The 25,790-nt window shown below is 39.4% G+C and overlaps 1 protein-coding gene across 1 annotated transcript; it reads left to right on the forward strand.

Annotated features, from left to right (window-relative positions):
* Nucleotides 1–18,156: 18,156 nt before the first annotated feature.
* LOC139696061 (uncharacterized) lies at nucleotides 18,157–23,743 on the forward strand. The gene is made up of 2 exons (XM_071594675.1): nucleotides 18,157–18,253; nucleotides 23,172–23,743. The coding sequence occupies exons 1-2, from the start codon at nucleotides 18,157–18,159 to the stop codon at nucleotides 23,741–23,743; spliced, it is 669 nt and encodes a 222-aa protein (XP_071450776.1).
* The last annotated feature ends 2,047 nt before the right edge of the window (nucleotides 23,744–25,790 follow it).

Genomic DNA, 25,790 nt, shown 5'->3' on the forward strand with positions numbered 1-25,790 from the left:
ACTTGAAAGCATTATAATCGAAATACTTTCCAGTTTCTTTTTAATTGAAACCAGTATAATATTGTTTGTTAACCTTGAATAAATAATCGAACCGGTTTTTTCGCAGCAATAATCGATAATTGAGACTTAAGATTTGGACGAAAATGGAAGGCTATATAAAATAATATCTTTAGAGTGAAAATTTCGGTTTTCCCTCTTCCACTTTTAGAAACAACGACGTAAAAAGAGAACGAGAGATGGGGGAGGGAGAGACGCACAGACACAGTGATATAAACTTTTCCTTCTGACTTTCTCAATTAGTATTTACCTGGTGGTACAAAACCATCCACTGCCTTTACCACTAAAGGTTTTAGTAGGAATAACGTCGTTCGTAACATGTAAAAAACAAATCAATCGATCTCTTCCTCGATCATTAGACTTTCTCTATTTCCTTATTTCAATGCCTGGACGTCGGCGTATACAACACTCATACTCTCTCTGAATCCGTATTCCGCAAACTTTATTGGTATAGTAAACCACCCTGTGGACGTTGCTCCGGAAGTCGTTCATCCCCAGCCATTTGATTTCGCTCACTCCAAGGGTGCCTATTCTCGGAACGGAGCGGTTTCCCATCAAGGTTGAGCGTACTCCTCCGTCCTTCTCCAAGTGATTCCATGCTACCCCGACCAATAAGAGCGGCGCGGGAAATTCGATGGCCTTATTTTGAGTTTCATACTATATATATATATATATATATATATATATATATATATATATATATATATATATATATATATATATATATATATACATATATATACATATATATATACATTTTTATTATTGTTAGGTAATATACCGATTAAGGTAGGTTTTTAGATGGACAAAATTACTAATTCAACAATTTGTGACTCCCAGCAAAACACAACATCCCACTCTACATCAGGTCCCATCGTCTCGTCATCTCTGAGTACTTTCTTCCTCCCTTAATCCCGTCCAACATATTTATATATATATATTTATTTACTTATTTTTAAGGTAATCTACGGGTTAACGTAGGTTTTTGGATGGTATTTCGATTATAATGCTTTCAAGTTATTTTGGATATTAATAAGTTTTAAATTCTTAAAATTCATTTTATTTTTGGCTATACGTTCGATTTCCTTGTTCCGTTGAATTGCGACTTACAAGAGCAATCGGGGATCAATGCTCATCCTTTGACTATTAACCGCCTTTAACTTTAAGCCTGCCATAAATGACTCATAACACTAACATACACTAAAACTACTGTTCGACTGAAATCTTCAACTTTTTCTTTCATTAAATGGTTCTCAATGTTTTACAGACATATGTGTCAGGCTTGATGGCAGGCTTAAAGTTAACTCATCCAACGTTATTGATACCCTAAACCACTTTAAAGCACTATAATCTTAATGCACTGTGGGTTCTTATAATAAAACCAGTATGAGATTATTTGTCAACCTTGAGCAAATAATTGAGCCTTTTTCTTTCGCAGCAGTAATCGATAATTGGCGCTTAAGAGGGCGACAAAAATAGAAGGTCATGTTATATTTTATTTTCTGAGCGAAAAAATCACATTTCCCTCTTCCACTTTTAAAAGCAACGAGGTAAAGAGGGAACGAGAGAGGAAGACCCACAGACGCAGCGATATTATACACATCTCCTTCAGACTTTCTCCATCTGTGTTTCGCCACCAGTGCACAACCATCCCCTGCCATTTTCCCTGATGGCGTTAATAGGAATTATGATGACAGAAACATGTAGAATACAAATGCATTGTTTTCCTTCTTCTAATTTTACTCTTTACAACATAACCCTGCCTTACACCTCTTCCTGACACTGCCAATCCGGACTCCCCTATCCCCACTCGCACCTGAGCAGTCTGAGTCATGTACACGTTGCGGATTAGCCTCCTTTCCCTCCAATCTATCACTATTTTCTGCAATATACTCATTTGTTTTTCCCAATTCACTCTATCAAACGCTTTTTCGAAATCTACGAAACAGGCAAATACCTCCTGGTTGTATTCTATATTCCTTTCGATTAGTGATCTCATTACTGCTTTGGCATCCCACGTGCCTCTCCTCTTTCTAAACCCAAACTGGTCATCCCCTAAGTAACCACATGCCCTACTCTCTACCCTTTTGTTGATGATCCTGAGAACAACTTTAGCTGCGTGGGAATTCAAAGTTATTATTCTCTTGTCCCAACGATGTAGTCTCGGACTATTTTGGACTAAGAAGTGATTTCTCAAATTCTTCCGATCTCCAAACGTTTCCTCCCTCATAGATACTATGAACTAATTTATATTCTCCTTTCCGTATTTTCCTAAACCTTCTAGTAGTTCCGCAGGAATGTTATCCACCCCCACGGCGTTATTTAGTTTCATCTCCCTTAATGCCCTTTCTATCTCATCTTCGAGTATGCTTTGACCTAAACTATCTTCCATGTTCTTCTGCCATAATGTTCATTTTCTATGTCTAATTTTGTTGGCCTTAGGTCTGCACCATACATTTGCTCCATATATTCTTTCCATTCCTCTTGGATATTATCTGTTTTAACTATTACCTTGCCCAGCTTATCTCTAACTTTTACACAGTTTCTAACTTCCTTGTACAGCGTAAGAATTTAACTTTGTAGTAGAGCGCATCAGTTTCATCCTTCCTTTGCAAATATTCCCAATTCTTCCACTTCGTCTCCCACCATGCTCCTTTTGCTTTATATGTGACCCGTCACAATGTATAATTAACGCTTGTTTCTTACTGTTGTACATGACAACTTCGAGAAGAGCGTAATGATTGCAATACCAAAGAATTCCAGAACAGATAAATGCGAAGAACACGGATCATTGAACCTGGTGACTCAAATAGCAAAAGTCCTTGCTCGGATGACTAGCTGTCGAAAAGAAGGGAAGATAGAAGGATTCATCTCAGAAAACCAATCCGATTTGAGCAAAAACCGAGGAGGGAGGAGAGGCGTTTCTCAGCTTGAGAGTTCTGACCGATTCATTGATCCCAGCCATTATTTGTGGCATTCGTGGAAGTGGACAAGGCCTTCGGCATTTTCGATTGCAACAAAAGGTCCAATTTACTCGAAGTTCTGGGAATGAACTGAAACGATAGAAGAATAATCCATCACCTCCACAAGAATCAGGTAACATCCTTGCAAAATAAAATGGCAAGTAAAATAGAAGCCGAAAAAACAGAGGGGTAAGACAAGAATACAACCTCTCGCCAACAATATTCAACGCATGTCTAGAAGAGGCAATAAAGGAATCACAAGAATTGGGCATCAAAGGAGTCAAGATAAATGGAGAAGAAATTAAAATGCTACGGTCGCAGACGACAACGCAGTGTTAGATGAGACGCGAGAGGACCAGCAAGCACCCCGAAGCGCTAACTCGAACGCCCTCAACCTACCCTATACGATAGGGCTCGACCCGGCCCCAATGGCGGCGGGGTAAGATTCTTGTATTAGAACGGCGGGTATATTGGTTCGATTCTCGCCTAAATGGGTTTTTCCACTAAGGACATTGATAAATATAATTTAATCTTAGTTGGTAAAGTTTCAGCCGGGCAATGAGGAAGGCCGGTCAATACATTGTTTTCCATATGTAAATGTGAACTTTTCCGAAAAAATCTTGTATAAAAATAATCCACTTATGAGCATCAAGCTATCCAGTGGATTTTATCTGTCCGATGTAGTTCCTTCCCAATTAGGTGTATATGAATTCTATAAGTACATATAATAATACAGAAAAAAACGTATATATATATATTATATATATATATATATATATATATATATATATATATATATATCTCCCAGGACTACAGCATCGACGTGGTGGAAGGGCTTGGCCGTTCCGATGATCCCAAGAGCTGTGCTGGCGGGAGTAATAACAATTGCTCCTTGTAGGGTCACACATGCCCGATAGGTCGAAGGTTAGGAACAAGACAAAATGTAGTCCACGCAGCTTCTGTTCCTCAGTGAGGCGGCTGCAATGGCGTCTGACCCCAGTGGGGCGGCCAGTAAGTGATGGTGTCACGTTAAAAACACTATTGAGGAAGGCAACGGGAAACCACATCATTTATCTTTCCCAAGAATTAAATGATGGACAATACAGAGATTTTGAGTCCTGGCAACTACGGATCTCGGGCCAATCGGCCGTGTGTCGTGCCCGGCAGCGGGGGAGGCACGGCTTCCGCGGTCGTCATCCCACGAAACCCTTGCAAGGGAAAACAGGCAGCAGCAGGACAGAAGACGCAGAAGAAGAAGACCACATTAGCTAGAATAGGAAGGTGAATGTTAGGACAATGATGAGGACAGGGGAATTGGAGAATGTTAAGCGAGAGATAGAAAAGGGAAATATAGATATTTTAGGTCTATGCGAGGTGAGACGGAGGGATAGCGGGGATTACTGGAGTGATCACTATAGAATAATATACAGCGGTGGGGACGAGAGCAAACGCGGGGTTGCCATAGTATTAAATGAAGAGGTAGGAAGAAGCGTAGTCAACATAGATGAGGTAACGGATAGAACATTACTAGTAGAGGAAAAAGTAGAACCGACGAACTTTGTTTTTATCCAGGTACACAAGCCACCAAACAACCAAGTTATTAAGGGCCCTATTACACTTCCCCTGGGGGACGCCCGAAGTTACATCTCTCTTCGTTGAGCACAACCCATCAATGACTACTATTTGTTTGCGATTTGACAAGAAGTCTCTTATCCAATTAATAATATTCTCATTTATTCCATAGTATTTAGGTTTATGTAACAGTTTATTGAGTGGGACTTTGTCGAAGGCTTTTTTTAAATCCAAGAGTACTGCATCGACTTGTGTGTTGTTTTCTCCCGATCTAAGTATATCGTGAATGAAGAGACCAAGTTGTGTTTCGCAAGATCTGCTTTTCCTAAATCCGTGCTGGGTGTGGATTAGTATTTTCCTACTGTCAAGAAATCCCATAATGGTAGTGAAAATAATGCGTTTCAATATTTTACAAGAGATCAATACTAAAGAAATGGGTCGGTAATTGGTTGGTTTATCCCTATCGCCGCCTTTGTAGATGGGAGTTATATGGGCTAGCTTCCAGTCGCGAGGCACTGAGCCTTCTTCTGTCGATTTTAGAAAAACAAAATTTAAAAAGGGGCAATGCCTTTTGCTAATTCCTTTAATATTCCAGCACATGTTTCTTCCGGACCAGGCGCCTTGTGTGCTTTGATACTACGGAGCAGATATATGATGCTTCGAAACCTAAAACAACCAGACCTATGCGATGGAACGAGTTTGGTGATAGAAAACTGATGATCAATATGATTCACGAGACTAAGTATACTCAAAGGAAAGTTCGAAGATGATGAAGTTCTCATTCAGAAGATTCCAAGGATCCCAACCGATATACTCTTTGAGATTAAACGAATTCATTTTCCGATTCGTGTTACATTCGCGATGACTGTTAACTAATCACAAGGTCAATCGTTGAGCGTTTGTAGTCTGAATCTAGAAAATACATGTCTCTCTCGTGGTCAATTATAAGTGGCATTTTTGCACCTTTTGGTAAACCATCCGCTGCATTTCTTCTTGCGACTGATGACAAAACAAAAAATACTCTATATCAGAAGGGGCTTAATTCAAGAGAATAAACTCGAATGGATGTAAGGAAAGATTGAATAAAGAAAGTATCCCTCTGACAAGACATCGTAATAATTGTTTTTGTAGCATTATTCAAATGCTTTCCATATATTATTATGACAAGTCAAATATGATTAACTAAATGAGATAATTGGCTTTGCAATACGACAAACATTTTGTGGATTTCGTGACGAGGCAATGGTCGTTTGAGGAAAAAATAACAACTTAAATCTATTTGCTCTACACTTATTCCCTCTAGTTTCATAGACATGATCTCTCCTTCTGTAGTGCGATGGGGGTAAGGATACACTTTCAACATCACCACGAAAGAGATTTCCTTCCAATTTATATGCAACAGCTTCAATCTGTGTAATATAACCTTCACTCTATTGAGTGATTCCCAGCCTAGATCCTCTAACATTTTGAAAATACTATTAAAATTAACTTAAATGCGTCTTACGAATCCAATTCATCTACTCTGTACGGCAATAATAATTCGGCAATAAATTCAAATTTGCGAGAATCCCATGCATGTACCAGCAGCATGTTCTATAGGCCTTTCAGAGTTAAAATCTTTGGAAAATCTCACAATTGACTCCAGAGTCTATGTATTTCTTCCCCGTAGTAATCATGATATCACCTCTACTGTATTTGAGCTAACTTCATCTTTCAGTAATTTTTCAACCCGACACATCCAAAGGCCTTCAATCCAGCCCAGGATATTTTTATATGCACCAAAGACTTCCAGCTTTGGTAGCAGTTTACTATGAGGTATTCCGTCGCGTGCATCATAGAGATTCTAGATTAGTTGATTATGGTAATAATAAACATAGTGGCGTACCCATAATATTCACCAATGAAAGGTCGTAAGTCAGGGTAACGGACAAAGATTAAAATGATTCTAAACATGCCATCTCCGTGTTCCTAATGCAGCATACGTTCAACTGGGAACACGTCTTTTTACACTATTCATAGAAATAATTCATTAAAATGCCTTTTTTTCAATTCATTCCACTGTTCACATTCCACTTTCACTTCACTCCAAACTGTTGTTTCATATTTGACGCTATATTTCAATATGGGTTTGGGGGAATGGAATTTTGCGAATATGTGAACTCGACTTTCTTATTTGCACGGAAGATATGACGCATGCGATTCCTGCTTTTCGGAAGAGTCTCGCATTTTATCGCTCTTATTATCCCGAAGTACTCTCATGCTCAATTATCCCATTTCTCTCTTTTGCTACTGCTTGAAATTACTCCTCGTCACCCAAACACCAAAGCATATTGATTAGGAATTGGAAATATGGCACGCGGGGCGGAGACCGTTATGCAAGCGAAGTAGAGGCAGGAAAAGGATAGGCATGCTGTGCGAAATGAAGGGAGGTACGAGTAAAAAATATGCGGAATTGAATTAGGGTTAATTCGCCTGCTGCATCGGGAGTACCTAAATATAATGTATAGAAACTAATGTCTATGGTGTTACCCCTTACTCTCGATCTCTCCTGGATAAAACACATACTGGGGGGGATATTTGGGCAAGCTAAGAAAGAAAAGGATTTATTGGAAGAGTACTAGTTAAAAGTGATGAAAATGTCAAAGAGAAATGTTATTCGTAGCTTTTTAGGTCTTATTTATACAACTGGCGCTGCTGGAGTATATCATGGGATCCTCATGAAGTTGGATAAATTGGCGAATTGGATCGCGTGCAGCGTAGTGGAGATAGATTTGTAAAGCGCTCTTACGATAAACTTAGTAGCATATCCAAAATATTGGAGCAAATAGGCTGACTAGCGAATGTTAAATTACAGATAAAAGTCGTATTTTTGGCAGTGATATTAAAAATGTATTATTGCCCAAATTTCACTAAAGTTGGAGAGATATATTTTTTAAATCAAATACAATAATTATAGAACCGATAGATTTAAGAGAATTCATTATTCCGTAACAGCATAAGGAATCAGAATAAAATTACGCTTAACTGAAAGAACCAGGTGTAGTTGAGTTTTCTGGGTCTAAAGTAGTATGTGGTATAATCTTCCCCTGCCACACTCCCTATCGGTATCTTGTAGGGTGCCATATAAATAGAATAGCAATTGGTACCATCGCAACGCAACGGGCGCGCAAATGTACGCGATTACGAAAGGGTTATTTTGTGATTCTAAAGTTTTACTCTAATATTTCATAGTACAGATGGAATTCTAAATAAGGATACTTCCTTGTTATCCATGGTCTTTACATAATGCATTGGCATATCACCAATAATGACTTCGGTATCGCCGTACTCTATTGTTGGCTCTATTTTAAAATGTGCACGCTACAATATATATTCAACGCAATACAATTATATCAAACTACTCATTTTATAAACTCAAACCCGTTTATCTGAAAAAAATTCTAGGATTAAATTTGAGTGTCCGAGTGCTACGCAGTTCTCTTTATTTCCCTCCGGGAAAATATTTGTCGTCAACACTGTCACGCGTATCATATAATGGCGTCGACTTGATGTAGAATCGGTAGTGAGTTTATAAATTAAATTATCTGGGTAATAAACTCGAGTACCTAATGGCGATAAACATTTTTGTATGCCATTTCATTCAATGCCAATAATAATAGTTTTTAGCAACATTTACCTTGCAAACTTGAAGACAAATATACATATGAAGGTTGAATAAAGACGAAGTACTTTTAGAGGGTCTTTAAATTATGTACTTGAAAAAAAAAGATCCTTCCCTTAGAATTTAAACCAATTCTATTTCCAATTCTCGTTGCATTCGCGATGACGATTAACAAATCACAAGGCCAATCGTTTAGTGTTTGTGATCTAAATCTAGCATGTCCACGGGTTGGTAAGCCAGACCCTTTATTTGTTCTTGCTCCGGATGAAAGAAAAAAAATTGTTCTGTATCACATGCGGCTTGACACAAAAGAATGAACGATAATGTAGATATGAGGAGATAAACAAGAAGAAGACGCCTTTCTGACAAGCCATTGCAATACTTATTTTTGTAGTTTGATTGAATAATTCTCCTTGTATTATTTTAACAAGTCCAATATGATTAGCACATTGAAATAGAATAAATATAATTGACCTTCCAAATCTACAAACTTTTTAAGGAATTTCACAAAAGTTGACGGAATTGCAAAGTCAACTATTTCATTTCATTTCAAAATTTTATACAGATTCCATTAAGTTACACCTGAGACAGAATATATGATTATAATCGGTTCACTGGTGATGGTTTATAAATGCAGTACCCAAACTGGTCAAAGTAATTAACTAAATAAAATTAATATACCGGTTAAGGTAATTTTTGGATGGACACAGCTACCAAATACATATTTTAAAACAAAAAACACCAAATTCCGCATCCTACATCAGGTTACTCTTCATCTCTGAATATTTTCTAACTTTCTTCATCTTGTCCAACATCTATATCCTGTTCCTACCCTTTATTTTTTCATATCGTTGTACTTCATTTTGCCTGCCTCTGCATTTACATTCTTCCATTTCTTCCTCTCATTCATCTTTGCTGTGGAATGATTTCTTTTACTTTGGTACTCCTTCCTTTTTAATCAATTTAATGCTTCTACATTCCATTTTCTAAACCGCCGCCCCTGATTTACCTTTATACCGCTATATTTCATAACAACTAAATTCTCGTCAGAGTCCGCATCCTCTCCCGGGAAGCTGTGGGAATTTATCACACTATTCCTAAACCTGTGTATAGCCAGAATATAATCTAGCTGATACCTTTCTTAGTGACCTGGCATTTTCCATGTATACCTGCGTCTTTTGTGGCGTCTAAACCAGGTGTTGGTGATGACTAACCCCTGTCTCCTGCAGAACTCAACTGCTTTCTCCCTGCGGTCATTCCTCGTACCTAAACCATAGTTCCCCACCTAATCACCATCTCTTCCTTCGCCTACGTAGTGCCATAACGCACAAAGATTTAAATGATTCTAAACATGCCACCTCCGTGTTCCTAATGCAGCATACGTTCAACTGGGAACACGTCTTTTTACGCTATTCATTAAAATGCCTTTTTTTCACTTCATCTCTTAATGCCAAACTGTTGTTTCATATTTGACGCGATATTTCAATATGGGTTTGGGGGGCATGGAATTTTGCGAATTCATGAACTCGACTTTCTTATTTGCACGGAAGATATGACGCATGCGATTCCTGCTTTTCGGAAGCGTCTCGCATTTTATCGCTCTTATTATCCCGAAGTACTCTCATGCTCAATTATCCCATATCTCTCTTTTGCTGCTGCTTGAAATTACTCCTCGTCACCCAAACACCAAAGCATATTGATTAAGAAGTGGCACAGGTTACGTAACGGTTGAGAGCGGTGCCCGAGGGTAGAAGAGGCACGGAGGAAAGGGCACGAAGTAGGCATGCTGTGCGAAATGAAGGGAGGTGCTTGGAAAAAATATGCGGAATCGAATTAGGGTTGATTCGCTTACTGCAAATACGGGAATACCGAAATGGAATGTATAGAAACAATTAAAAACGCCGATATATAGATATATATAATATATAGATTTTTTATTTATATATATATATATATTAATATATAAATAAATACATATATATACATATGAGTGTATATATATATATATATATGTAATACACATTCAAACACGAAATCCCGCCAAACAGCGAATAAATACTCATATATACAGAAACATATATAAGGAAAAGGGATAGGAACACGTATAAAGGACGAACACAATAGAGGTGGGGAAGGCGGAATCGAACGGATCACAAGAGTAAAAATATCTCCTCAACCGGGACTCGAACACCGGATCTTTCCACTTGCCGGGCGGATGCTCTTAACCACTTGAGCTATCGAGGATATGTAATTTACCCTGAGATCCGTGGGTCTTATATGTCGCCAAGCGCCCCGATTCTTTAGCCAAGAGATGGCGTCAGGGGGCTGTTTCACCCACCAAAGGAGAAATAGACAATACACAAGAGGAAAGGAAAGTGGTTAGAATTAATACAACATCATACAGGAAAAGAACAGTGCGTTTCGTGGCACGCATAGCCAGAAGAAAGAGATGAGCCACATTGGCCAAATACACATTCAAACACGAAATCCCGCCAAACGGCGAATAAATACTCATATATACAGAAACATATATAAGGAAAAGGGATAGGAACACGTATAAAGGACGTATATATATATACATATATGTAAATATAATAAAATAATAAATAAAAATATATATATATATTTTTACATATATATATATATACACACTCATACTTATATATATATATATATATATATATATATATATATATATACTCATTTATATGAAAACAGATGCATAGAAAAGGGATACGAACACACATAAAGGACGAACACAGGAGAGGTGGGGAAGGCGGAATCAAGCGGATCACGAAAGTAAAAATATTTCCTAGCTTGGAAAATGAACTCCGGATATTTCCACATGCCGGGCGGAGGCTTTTAACCACTTGAGCTATCCAGGAAACGTTTTTAAACGTAATTTACACTGAAATCTGCGATGCTTTATGCAACCAAGTGCCCTGATTCATTGGCCATGTGATTGCGTTAGGGAGCTGTTTCACCCACCAAAGGAGAAGTAGACATGTCACACAGAGGAAAGGATAGTAGCAAAGGAATCATATAACATCATACAGTGCCTTTCGTGGCACGCATAGCCAGAAGAAGAGACGAGCCACACTGGCCTAATACACATTCAATCACGAAATCCCACAAACATTTTGTGGATTTCGTGACGAGGCAATGGTCGCTAATGAGGATACTTCCCTGCTATACATGGCCTTTACATAATGCATTGGCATATCACCAAAAATGACTTCGGTATGGCCGAACTCTATTGTAGACTCTATTGTAAAATGTGCACGCTACGATATATATTCAACGCAAATATCAAACTACTCATTTTATAAACTCAAACCCGTTTATCTGAAAACAATTCATGGATTAAAATGGAATGTCCAAGTGCTACGCAGTTCTCCTTATTTCCCTCCGGGAAAACATTTGTCATCAACACTGTCACGTTTATCATATAATGGCGTCGACTTGCGTGTGTTTATAAATTAAATGATTCGGGTAATAAACTGGAGTACCTAATGGCGATAAACATTTTTGTATACTTATGCATTCAATGCCAATAATAATAATAGTTTTTTTAGCAACATTTACATTGAAAACTTAAAGAAAAATTTACATTTGAAGGTTGAATAAAGACGAAGTACTTTTAGAGGATCTTTAAATTATGCACTTGAAAAAAAGAGATCCTGCCCTTAGAATTTAAACTAATTCAATTTCCAATTCGCCAACCCATTGGAATGAAAGAATGGGTTTAACTTATATACTTAACTTATAGAGTCTTGTATAATTTAAGTCGTGTCTCGCATTAACCAATGAAGATTTACTAACCAAAAGGTTAACTTGCGTTTCCCGCTCGGTTGGTCTTTTTTTGTTGTCTGATAACACATTGGGCACGAGCTTAGCGCACTTTCCTCATTACTTAATATTCCATAACAATGCAAAACGTAGCAGAAAACTTCAAGTTTAGTACGAAAAGTGAAGAGTCAGGCGTGATAAGTCAAGTTTAGTACATTGGCAACCATCTTGATTATCAACCGGCGGTCGGAATCCAACATGTTTCGAACCCGAGCCATATCTTTGTCGGTTTTGATGTTAATTTGTCTGTTGGTAGGCAGGTGCATGTGATTTTTATTAAACTCTTGAATGATAGACGGAACATTGGTGCAATTTCGTTGAGACGTAGAACTTAATGATTATTATGCAGATTACCTTGCCCTAACCAAGTCATTGATCGTTGATCTCTCAGAGGAAAATGAGATGACGGGGAATGTAGAAGCCTATGAAAGGGCTCTAGATAGTCCCACCCAATTGGACGAAGGGTATGGCTGTGACCGTCAAAAGAAGCCTTACCATTATAGCTACAGCCATGGCAGTTCCAGCGAGGAACACAAACCCCACAAACCTCATAAACCCTCGCACTCTCACAGCAGCAGTTCCAGTTCTCACGATTCCAGCGACTCCAGTGACAGCCACGAACACCCACACCGGCCAGCCGGAGTCTGCGTGAAGTTGCCCAAGTACCACGACAAGGAATAGGAAGCCAGTGTACTCGGGATAGCCCTGTCCATCGGCAAGGGTCAGTTCCCTGGACAGAAGCAGTTCCGGAGGGAAATCCGATGGTTCAGCAAGAGAGTCGCCGAAGCAATGGGTTATCAATACTTTAAACAGGGTGGAGACAAGCTCACTCAAATGGATACTGCCTGGTGTATGTCCTTTGAGGTATTATAATCCAGAGAAAAGCCATTCAATGCAATGAAAGCCAATCTGCTCCTTGCTGTGAATATAACCTTGCGGGAAGTCACGATATGCTAGAAGTAATCACTGTTTGATTTCAGGTAATGCGCGCAAACCACTTGCGCCATCTGCTGCTCTGTTACATCTCCCACTGTTTCACTTGAAACAATAGAGAAATACAGGGTTCGTCCGGAAAATAAGTGTACTGACTCCTGGGCTGGGCGCGCCTGAAGCGGCGCGCCCAGCACCGCTCTGACGGGCTGCGATTGGAGGGGGGTGTGTTGGCAAGCGACGCTGAAAAAGGCAGTCGGCTCTGAGCTGTGGTGTAGTGAGGAGCTCTGTTAACGCGAACCTCCACGCTCGACCCACGTCACGGAACGCGATGCCGAAGTTTTTGGAGCAGCGTTATTCCATCAAATTTGCGGTAAAGCTTGGGAAATCGTCTACCGAAACTGTCGGTATGATTAACCAGGCTTACGGGGAGTCAGCCATGTCCAGAAACATGATCTTTCGGAGGCACAAGATGTTCGTGGAGGGCAGAGAAGAGGTCGACGACGAGTCTTCGAGAGGTTCCCGATGATGCCTTCGCGGGAGCGTTCCAGGAATGGGAACGCCGCTGGAACAAGTGTATCGACTCACAAGGGTCCTATTTTGAGGAATATTAGCTTAAGATATGTAAAAGTGTAATACATTTATTTTCCTGAGCTCAGTATACTTATTTTCCGGACGAACCCTGTATTTCTTTCTGATTTATTGCAACAAACATTTTTCGGCCCTCATTGACGGGAGGCCCTAATTTTGATAGGGTACCAACACTCCTCAGAAATATTTAATTCTCTCCATTTTTCGTCAAGTTCTCATTAATCTTCACGATTACCCTCGACAAACGATGACATGGTAATTTGAATCCTTGAATAGAGGGCAAATGTCTTCTTACGGTACCATACTATACGAGTGCGATAAATACTTATATCGAATATCGATGCCGGCCGCATTTTCTGATATCAGTTATGTATGAATGCATGTGTGCGTCTTAGTATTTGTATCATTGGCTCATGTGTAGTTCATTATCCCGTCTGATCTTAAAATATTGAATTTAGAGACTAGATAAACCCAAAGAGCCAGTCTCCATCGCCGAAATATGTGGTGATGTCATCAGAAAATCTTTGCGTGAAGGCTAAAAGAATAGTTTAATTTAAAATCCACCATCATTATTTTTTCGAATATTAAAGTACCCTTGAGATATATGAACCTTCTTTCACTCACTAGATTTTTATTAGCAGGTAAGACGAGTTTCGTTAGAATATAATTATGGTCGCGCATAAAATGGGGGTTTAGTCAATTAAAATTTGATAGTAGGGGCCGTTTGTGCCTTCTATTCAAATATGATGAATTTATTTTTCTCGGGTCTTCCTTTGATTTGACCTTCCCAGCTCTGTCGACGTTTCGGCGAAGGACTCCGTCATCTGCTTCAGGAATTCAGAAACTAAGTGACAGGTAAACACAGCAGAAACTTTAACAGTAGTCTAATAAGAGACGAGGCTTACAAATAGCAAATGTTTCTTCTTCTGGCTGCGTGGGTCTTTAAACGGCTTGAACCCAACCTTTACGATGGGATACGACGTTGTTTCCCCGGTTTCCCTTCCTGTCCTGCGTTCGTCCGTTTCTGTTGGCGGGTGAAACAGCCCCCAAACCAACGGCCAAAGAATAGTGGTGTTTATAGTTGCATTGAGTACCTAAGGTGTATACACCAGTTCGTTGGCTAATTGTTTATCCTCGATAACGTTGTGTATTTCTCTGCAGTATTGGCCAAGCACGCGTTCGGGCAAGTCATACCTGTATGTCCGCGATTCGAGCCTCGGTCAAGTTGATATTTTCCTAATCGGTATCTCAGCCTTTTCACCATCCCCGCTAAATATTTGCTCCCCCTTTATACAAAACACAGCGCAAAATTCTGCCTGCACCCCAAAAAAACCGTGGCCATCATGACCTTGTTGGCCGATGTACCGTCTTCGGGTTCATGGGAGCTGAATCACCTTTGGAAACCCAATGTTTCTTTTTTCGCAGAATCTCGTTGACACATGATTGCAACGGATAAGCGTCAAACCAGACCCTGAATGCATCCGCACGACTGCGTTTATTCTTCACTGAGAACAAACGCGCCAATAAACCTTCCCGAGATATTTTCTCACTTCATCTCTCATACAAAACTAAAATAACTCTGCCTAACAATATGCCTGTGGTACCAGCTATTTTGCCAGCGTTAATTGGATTAATCAATCAATCCGGGCCATATCGGGAATATGTCAATTATTTGGCAGGGAGTCTCTTCCCGACCGATGCTCATCATTTTTACGCCCACGCTTCAACTCCTCATCCGATTTCATTCAAACACAGGAGCGTTTGTGCCAAGGAATTCATCAAAATTTCATTTTTTTGTGCGAGACCTTTTTAATAGAAATATTTCCTCGCCACGCGTAAAATTATTGAACGGAATATACATATCTGAATATTTAATGGCAGTCTAGTAATAGACGAACCTTAAAGATTGAAAATCGTTTTATTCAGGCTGTGTGAGTCATTAGAAGATTTTAACCTATCATTTACGATATGGTACGACCTTGCTTTCCCAGTTGTCCTTCCCCTTTTCGTTCGTCCATTACTCTGTCGGTGGATGAACCAGCCCGCAAACTCCTGGCCAAAGAATAAGGGTATTTATAGTTGCATCGACCCCCTAAAGTTGCATAAACCAGTTCGTGGGCTGATTGTATTTCCTCGATAGCTATTTAGATATTTCCTCTTGAGTATTGGCCCAGCACGTAGCCGTACTCGTCATATCAGCGATTCAAGCCTCGGTAAAGAAGATATTTTCCCTAATCGGAATCCGAGGCCTTTTTCCGTCCCTATTGAGCAATTGCGCTCCCTTTATCCAAGTTCCTTAATATCCCTCGACCCCGCTGGCCCCATTAGCGTCGGGATAAGATTCTCGTCTCCGAACGTGGGAACATGGGTTGGATTTCCATCTAAATGGGTATCCCTCCACTTAAGAAATTAACATTTATAATTTAAATGATATTTGCATAAAAATATAAATTTTAATAATCATCCTTGGAGAGCATTAAAAAAAGACAAACTAAATTACATCCTTTGTCAAATTCTTTGCTTACTTTGCTTTGATTACTAAAGTCTGAATGTCATCAAAATAGTCTATTTCGCGTGGTTAAGGGTACTTAATGAAATGTAATAACGGCATAGGGATCCACTGGTCCAATAAAACTAAGAAACTTAAAACTTCTCAGCAAAAGAATCAACAAAAAAAATGTTTGAGGCTTGATAAAAAAATACAAATATTCTAAATATCTTTCAAAAATTAGTAATTCTGACTATAAAGAGGCTATAAAGCTATGCAATGATAAAAGGAAAATATTATGATGAAAAATATACAATATCTCATTTTAATGAAGAGAAATTACCAGTAAGGGACCTTATAAAGTATATAACAAAAAATTTCAAACATATTAGGACAGAAAAATATTTGAGGTTACTGTACCTCTCATTTTTAATTGAATACCTAAAGTTTAAAGAATATTACAGCCAGTAAACGCTGTATAAGGAAGAATGAAAGCCTAGCTATTACATAATTACAACCTTGACGCAATATATAGTATTTGGTAATAATACTATTTGCAACACTTGAAGCTATCATTTTTGTTTACGTGGCGCCTGCTGTCTAGCCAGAACTGATTAGCTCATTTAGACAAGAATTAGTATTCCAAACAATAAATTTTAATTATAGTTTATCCCAGCTTTGAATGGACACAAATAGCAAGAGTATATTTTGTGACTCGTAACAAAGCACGACATCCCGCATCCTAGTCTAAATCAGATCCCTCTTCATCTCGACATTCTCCCTTCTACAGGTATTACAGTCTTCAACATGGTGATGGACAATATAAATATATTCATACATTCATAGCAATTTTTTATTTTATATATTTATATTTGATATATATATATATATATATATATATATATATATATATATATATATATATATATATATACAATTGGAGAACAATTGTTGAGTGGAACACCTTACCTGCAAAAATATTCGAGCCCTTTCCTAACAGAGTGTATACTTTTAAGAATAGATGTAAGGTATATTTGTAAAAATTTGATTTATGTGTGGTGTATGGTATTATATGTTATAGCTTAATTTTTTTATGTATCTTTTTTTTCTTGCTGATTAATGGTTGTAAATGGGATGAGGATTCTCATGTTTTGTTAAAGAGATTTGTGTTTGTTTGGTTTTATGTATTATCTTTTGCAATTATTTGGGACTTGTATGCCACCTGACAATGTCTATTAGCACATGTGTATTTTATTTAGCATATGTATAATAATAATAATATATATATATATATATTATATAAATATACACATATAAATATTTATATATATGTTAAAATATGTTCACATATATCAAAATAAATAAACATATATATATATATATATATATATATATATATATATATATATATATATATATATATATATATATATAGATATATTTATTTATTTATTTATTTAATAAAACATCCTCATCCAAGTCATTCCTTTTCCTCTGTCGCCTAGCCACCTTTCCATCTATTCCCGCCTATAACAGTCTTTAATAACTTATCTTCTGGTCAATAAGTCCTTTATCTATGTTTCATGTCTCCTTAAAATTTCTTACTTAGCTCTACCTCTTTATGTTTCCTTCCAGTCAAATTGACCTCTCTATCCTCCTCCATTCCCTTATTTCATAAGTATCCAATGAATGGTAAATTTAAGGTTTTTTTCAGTGTTTCTTTGCTTGCGCTAGAAATTAGAGCCTTCGAGGTCGAACCACAGATTTAGATCTTCTCAAATAAAAAAATCGCACGGATTTAAATCCGGAGAGCGAGGGGGCCGTGGGACATCCCCTCTTAAGGAGATCAGGCGGCCGGCAGGCAGCTTGCTCTGAAAGAAATTGGCGGGAGCGGCAGGCGGTATGAGCCGTCGGCACTTTACTATTGACACTGAACCCATGAAGGCAAGAAACATGAAACCAGAGTCATGGAGATGTTTCAATTGAGCGCTTGGCACTGTTTCACAGCAACAAAGAAGAACGAATGTTTTCGCCGTTTCATAACCATGGATGAAACATGGGAACAACACCTTAAACAAAAGAACAATCAAAACAATGGATTCCAAAGGGTTTCCAAAGAAAGCGGAGACAATTCATCTGCAGGTGAGGTCAATGCGTCTGGGTCGTAAAAGATTTTCCAACCGTGTAAAATTGATGCCGGCAGTTATTTACATACGTATGTCTGTGTTTATATATCTTACTTCGTCCAGCAATGAGCGCTCTATTTCGCAGATAAATATAGTTAATGCGTATGTGCAAAAATTATTCAAAGGTAGACAGCTAGAGAAGCATTTCCGCAAAGGCAGCACAGAGAAACATGTCCCGATGAATATATTCAGTTGTTTTTTATTACATAAACGAATTCAGGAACGCATGACAGTTCACGGAACCCTGAGCAGTTGGCTTTCAAGAAAAAATTCAGCCTGCAGTCTCTTCTATCAATTCAATCTATATTATACCATCAATGAATTCTTATTAAATGGAATTCTCTAAATGCGGCGACTAAATCTTGGTACATTTGCCTCCTCTTTAGAGAGTTTCAAATGATTTTTAAAGATCCCCTTTGAAGCAAATTGGAGCCTGGATTGACCCCGTCACAGTGGTTACCTCTTCCCCTCTCTATAGCAACGGTAAGGGGAAGTTACACACGAACACTTTCACGAAATGCTCGTGCTATCGTCAACTCCTCTTGCGTAGGAGCTGAATCGCCTCAGGTATATCACCTTCCCTTATCCTTAATGGAGTCCTTACTGCAGCCAGCGAAGCGGCGGTGGGTATAAAAGCTGGGACCTCGAATGCCAGTGTCAGAAGCTGATCCGTTCTTCGAGCTGCGCAGTCATCTGGTGAGTCTAATATTTCGTTTAGCGTTTGGCTTCTAATAGCGTCTAAGATATCTTTTTATGGAAGTGCTGCTCCTCTATTACAAATGTACATGCTAGCTATTTTTCACACTATAACCATGGCCATGGATTAATATACCTCAGGCAAACGCCAGCCGGCATATTAAATGTTAAAAATTGACTTATTTTTCATTTTTCTCTGATGGCCTTCAATTTTTCGCCCTCCTCCCAGTAGATTAGCGTGAATTTTGCGAATTTAAATGATTTTGCGTTTCCATTCTTTCCAGGTATAACAGAATGAAGTGGTGTTTGACTTTTAGCGTATTCTTGGTGGGAGTGGTTCTGTCCGAGATAAACGCATTGCCAGTTCCAGGTGAATATATAAAATTAACCATTTTATTAATATACTTCCATACACCCACGCACCCCCACAAAATAATAAAGTAGGCCCAGCGCAAAAGTTGAAAGAGGATGGTCGTGGATTGAAAGACATCCGAGATGTTTAGAAGTGTTGGAGTACAGAGTGTGATGAGAAGGTGGCATGGAAAAGAGGATGTTTAGTTTTTGAGGAGTTATGGAGGGAGGAAGAGATTTCGGGAGAATTTCCTAGAGAGCAGATATTAAGAGAGAAAAAAGACAGGGAGGTCGCAGAACCCTAACCAGGAGTCATTGGACGAAGTTACAAAATGCTACCTGAAAAATAGTTACGAAAATATTTTTCATTTATTAAGAAATTGGGTGATTAACCGCTCGGATACATTCATTTAAAAATATGTTCAATAACCATTTCAAATTTTCGTAGCTATATGTCTGTTCAACAATATTAAGTTTAACAATGGTCTGATTTTTTTCGCATCTGCAACTTTTGTTACACAGCCGAGTAAATGGGACGTTTTTCCAATATACCCGATCACACCAGGGTATCTCTACTCCTTTCCCTATATTATTCATCATAATTTATTTTGCCTTCAGTTCTTCTTATGGTTTCCGCCAGTGTTACAATGCCCTAAAATCCATATTCTGTTCCCACGCTCAACCAAAGAAGGACGGGCTAAAATAATGTATTCGTTGGGCCATATAATGGATGGCCACAGAAACGCGAACACCCCTGGCAAATTATATCGAAAAGTAATGATGAACAATCAGGGTGTGAAATATCAAAGAAACGAAATGAAACGAAGAAAATTACGGGAATATTAGTCAAAAAAGACTAAGATGTTTGACTAGATTAGAATCCCATTGGAATGAAATAACGCGTTTGAAAATACTAAACTTAATTATTCTTGTATAATTTGAGCTGAAACATAATTAATTTATAATAACATAATAATTGATTAATTTATAATTATAACGTGATTAACTGTAATATATGCAACGGTACAATCAGGAGCGGCCAAAGAATTCCCTTTAAATAGCATCTAACAATTTATATGAGTAGTTCTGTAATCATCTTGGAAAAACGTAATCACCTATATGCATACATTTTGGGGAATTATTACAGGGACAATTATCATTGGGAGTCCTCCCGCTTACGGTGGTTCTTGCTGTATAAACAATTACTCAATTCATTATATAATCCAATATTACGGTGAAGTATTGCATCTTTGCTTTTTTTCTATACCCCGAAACCTATTATTTTCTTCCTCAGACCTCGTTTCCCCCATCAGTTCCTTCTCTAAAATCATAGTTATCAGCACCCTATTGTCTCATTCTGTATCTCCTGCATCCGCGTGTCTTGCTTTCTTTAGTATGTACCCCAAACAGTACCTGTGCCCCAGTTGCATAAGGTTCATTAATTAATGCCCCGTTCAACTACCTCATCGTAATCCACGATTTTGAGATAAACATTCTAGCACACTTTTTACGAAAAATTACCTTGTATTTGTGATCTTAGTCACATGGTTTCGGAAAAAACCTAGCTTCCCATTTTATTGAAAAGCTCTGCTTGGATATGACATATTCCCATTGACAGATTTAATTTCTGGTAATGAGTTTTATGTGTTACTGTCGATTACATCTGGTATTCAAGTATTCCAGTAAACATCGCACTCCTTTTGAAGGTGCAAACATCCTCGCCTTTATTATTAAGGACATAGTTCCCCTCTGTACTCTTTTAATCTTTTCATAACTACGACTTCGATTAATATTTTACCCTGTGGTATTCCTAATTGCGTCGCATACTTAAAACTGCTTCTTGCACTTCCTCGTCTGACTTGAATTTCTGTCCTCCAAGGTGTTTTTTGAGAGCGTGAAGCAAGTGGTAGTCGCTGGGGGCAACGTTCGGGCTATAAGGAGGGTGGTTGATAATATCCCAGTCGAATTCATTGAGTATGGTGGTCGTTTGATGTGACACATGTGGACGCGCATTGCCATGATGCAAACACACTCCTTTGGTGAGACGCCTTGTTGTAACCGAGGACCTCCGACACAATATTCTGCAGCACGAAGAAGTAGCCACTCTCTTCATTAAGGCCTTCCTTTATCTCATGAGGGGTAATTCTCCGGTTATTGCGCACCATCTCGTCAATTGGAGCCACCGTTGATTCCGGCAAACTCGGCCGCCCCGACCGCTGCTCATCGTGGACGTTTTCCCGGCCATCAAAAAACTCCCTGAGCCACTTCCGCGCGTTTTTGATGTCCATACACTTCTCACCGTACACTTCCACTAAATTGCGATGAATTTATATCGGAGTCGTCAGTTGGCTTCGGGCAGGAGAAAGGTACGACGCTGGTATTGAAAAGCTGCTTACAAGGATGCAAAAAGTGATTGATCGTCAAGGAGATTGTGTAGAGAAAAAGCTAAATGCTCAAAGTAGCCAACGATGCACGCAAAGTTGAAAATAAATTTGATTTTTCTTAAAAAAAATAGGAGACCGTACTTTTCGAAGCGCCCTTGAATGTATATAAAGAAAAACATATGTATGTATATCGATATACGCATATATAAATTAAGGATACAGCTATACATACAAACATACTTAAAGTAAATGACGGGTGAAGAAAGAGAACAGTAAAATAAGGCAAGTCCAAGCAAAGAATGAAGTTTGTGGGAAGAGGCAGGGAGAGCGTGGCATTGCTCACCTAGTATATAAAACCCCAGGCAGGAAAACACCCACGAAGAGAAGGGGGGTGTGAAAAGCCTGCGAAAACCCCATGAAATAAAGGAAAGATACCTATGCATTGTAATAATCATTTTTACTAGGTATATATATATTATTAAGTTCCTGAAATGTAAATGAAGAAATTAATTGCGTCAACAACACATGAGGATTAATGAGAAACAACATTCAGTCAAACTAATGATGCAAAACTCTACTGCTTGAGATGACTAAAGAAAAAATAGAAACAGTGATCTGTATGGCAGCTGAGTGTAATGAGGGAGGGTATACTGGTTAAGCGAAGTACCTGAGGAAAATGAAATTGTGAAGTGCTCTCTTAAATGTTGTTGTGGATGGAGAGTTATTCATGTCATCTGGGAGAGAGTTCCATGGACGGCATGCTGTAACATGAAAAGATCTATGATAGATAAATGTATTTGATTGTGTATGATTCATGTAGAAGATACGGAGAATATGACTTAAATGAGAATAGATAGGACCAGGTATACCTCACAGGGAAATAGATGAGGTGTATAGGAAAATATATAATGCGAATTACAAGTCAAAAGCAAGTTCCTCTTGGTGAGTTCCTATCGTAGGAGATCCCGTGGCTATTAATGTCCAGGGACCTTGGACAGATTCGTGATCCAACTCCCAGGCTAACGCGGGAACTCACCATACCAACCCGCATCACTTCATCTTATGGTAGCAGGCGGTACGCATTCGTAGTTCCCCGTTTGCCCTGCTGCAATCCAAGGCGCTCATGCAGTGTGAAACTTGGGAAATGGCATCATGTGTTTGTCAGGCAGCAATTAGTCCATCAACGATAAGCTCTTTTCAATTGCGCAGTTTTTTTCGTTTGGCACACAAATTCCAACTATACTCAGTCATGCTGTTGTAGATTTAGTGATTATAAAAACGAATGCAACAAGTCGATAATCGACGGTTGCTTTTTATTGTTAGCAAGTGGGTTTTATGGTTTTTATTGTAGTGTTGAAGTGTTGACGGGACTTAGGCGTACCCGTTTCGTAGAGACAAAACCTAATGATTTCCTTTTCCTAACTAACCTCGTTGGTCTTTTAGAGGAAAACGAGCTAACGGAGAAAGTGGAAGCAGATGAAGGGGTGCTAGATAGTCCCATCCAATTAGACTACGGATGCGGCAGTGACAGTCACAAGAAACCTTACCACCACAGCTCCAGCCATGGCAGTTCCAGTGAGGAACACAATCCAGATAAACCCTCGCACTCTCACAGCAGCAGTTCCAGTTCTCAAGATTCGTCGTCATCTTCGTCGTCGTCATCATCTCAGGAGTCCGAAGACTCCAGTCCAGCGAGTCCAGAGGAACACCAAACCCAAAAGCCGCAGAAACCCTCGCACTCTCACAGCAGCAGTTCCAGTTCTCAAGATTCGTCATCGTCTTCGTCGTCGTCATCATCTCAGGAGTCTGAAGACTCCAGTCCAGCGAGTCCAGAGGAACACCAAACCCAGAAGCCGCAGAAACCCTCGCACTCTCACAGCAGCAGTTCCAGTTCTCACGTTTCGCCATCATCGTCGTCATCCCACGATTCCAGCGACTCCAGTGACAGCCACGAGCACCCACACCCGCCACTAAAAATTTACCTGAAGTTGCCCAAGTTCCACGAGGAGGAATAGAGAGCCATTGTAATCGGGATAGCCCTGTCCATCGATGCGCGTCAGTTCTTCACACTGAAGCAGCTTGGGAGGGAAATCTAATGGACCACAAAGGCATTCATCGAAGCAATGGGTTGTCCGTGCTTTTGACAAGGCGGAGACAAGTTTTCTCGAACGGCTACTGTCTGTTGTATTTCCGGAGAGGTTAAATCCAGAACGAAGCCATTCAGTTAAAGTTATTCGGCCTCTTGTTTGTAATTTTTTTTGGCGGGGGTCATGGGAGAAGTCAGCCATATTTGATTCTGATTAGTCATGCGCGCCGGCTACTTGCTTTATCTATTTCTACGTTGTTTCTCCAACTCTCTCTGTTTCACTTCACACAATAAAGAGATATTTCTTTGAGATCTATTGTTTCACATTTTTTCTTTGTCCTGTTTTGACCGAACATTATTTTCAGGGGATTCCAACCCGCCTCAGAAACACCTGATTCTCTCCAGTTAGCGTGATGTTGTCATTAATGAAGTCGACTGAAATGCTATGGTATCAACGAGAAAATTATGAATTTAATTAGATACTACTTGTCAAATCGTAAACAAATAGTAGTCGTCAATGTGTTCTGCTCAACCGATGGAGATATAATGTGGGGCGTCCCCCAGGGAAGTTTAATAGGGCCGCTTCTATTCTTAACACACATTAATGACTTAAGCGCACATTTTAGTAGCGATGCCAGTTTATTTGATGACGACACGGTTGCACACAGGGAAATAAGGAGAACACTAAATCGTGAGGTACTTTCTAGGGGCCTTGACTCAATCTTGGATTGGTGCAAGGGATGGGATTAATGTTTAAAATAGACAACGGCGCAGTTTTGAAATTTTGGGCAAAGGTAGTGGTGAACAGGACATACAGTATGAAATAGAGGGTTAATTGCTATGAAGTCTTCTATGAAGAGGTTGGCTATGGGAGGGGAGAGTGGAGATCCCATTGCCACTCCATCTGCTTGTTCGAAGTATTGTCCATCATACAGGAAGTAGGTGGATGTCAAGACGTGGCGGAACCCGTGGCAGCGTTGAACTTGACGTCCAGGGGGCGTGAAGTGTCAGTCAGGGGGACCCGTGTGAAAAGAGTACCACGTCCAAACTCACCCTTTCCTCCAGATTGAGTTCATCAGGATTTTCAAAAAATCTGCAGTTTCTGAGATGATGCTCGCAGCAGCCTATATGTGGAAACAGAACACTGGTGAGGTGCTTCTTGGCTAGGTCTCTAGGTAGGGGAGCTGATGGCAATCACAATGGGTCTCAGTGGTGCGCCGATCTTGTGGATCTTGGGTAAGCCGTATGATCTCCGGGGGACGTGGGTCTGGTGCTTGTGGCCTCAAGTTATTAGTAATTTCGGCAAGAATCTCGGTCTTCTTTATGCGGGAGCAGATCTATCTCATGATGGTATCCGTGGAGTCAGGGGACAACCTTACATAGGCTTAGTCTGAGAGAATCTCTCGTATTTTACCATGGTATTCTTCCTTGCAAATGATGATTTTAGCCTTTCCCTTGTCCGAAGGTAACATCACGATATCCGTATTCCTACGCAAAGCTTGAAGTGCTTTTCGTTCGTCCTTGGAGGTGTTAGGTTTGGGCGACAAGGCCCTTTTTAGGCCCATAGTTTCTCAAGTATATTTTTCGGTGAATGTGTATGTTATTTGGTAGTTTCTGCGTGGGTTGTAATGGTTTTTGCATGACTGGATACTATATTTTGTTTCTGAACTTCATAAATTTGTAGCTTTGTAATGATGTGTTTTTTCTTTATACCGGTGATGCCCTAACACCCCCCGCCACATGCCGTTGTGATGGCTTGCGGGGTATTAAGTAGAAGTAGATGTAAATTAATCTTAACTACAACAGTCTGCAGTAGATGAAATCGCCATTTGAGTCAAAGAACCGCGGACCAGTGTCGTCGTACGATACCGTACCATACAGGTGCGATAAATACTTGGATCGAATATCGACCCCGGCGGTGATTTGTAATATCTCTTTTCTATTAGTGTACGTGTGTGTGTGTCTTAAATGTTTCA

This window comes from Hetaerina americana, unplaced genomic scaffold, assembly GCF_022747635.1.
Source record: "Hetaerina americana unplaced genomic scaffold, ioHetAmer1.1.p SCAF_66, whole genome shotgun sequence".
In the NCBI taxonomy this organism is placed as follows: domain Eukaryota; kingdom Metazoa; phylum Arthropoda; class Insecta; order Odonata; family Calopterygidae; genus Hetaerina; species Hetaerina americana.

Bases quoted from the DNA above. Each gene is read 5' to 3' on its own strand.
- LOC139696061 (XM_071594675.1), top strand. From the start codon at position 18,157: ATGGATGAAACATGGGAACAACACCTTAAACAAAAGAACAATCAAAAC. The intron at 18,254-23,171 runs GTGAGGTCAATG...TTGGTCTTTTAG, and splicing joins CGGAGACAATTCATCTGCAG to AGGAAAACGAGCTAACGGAG.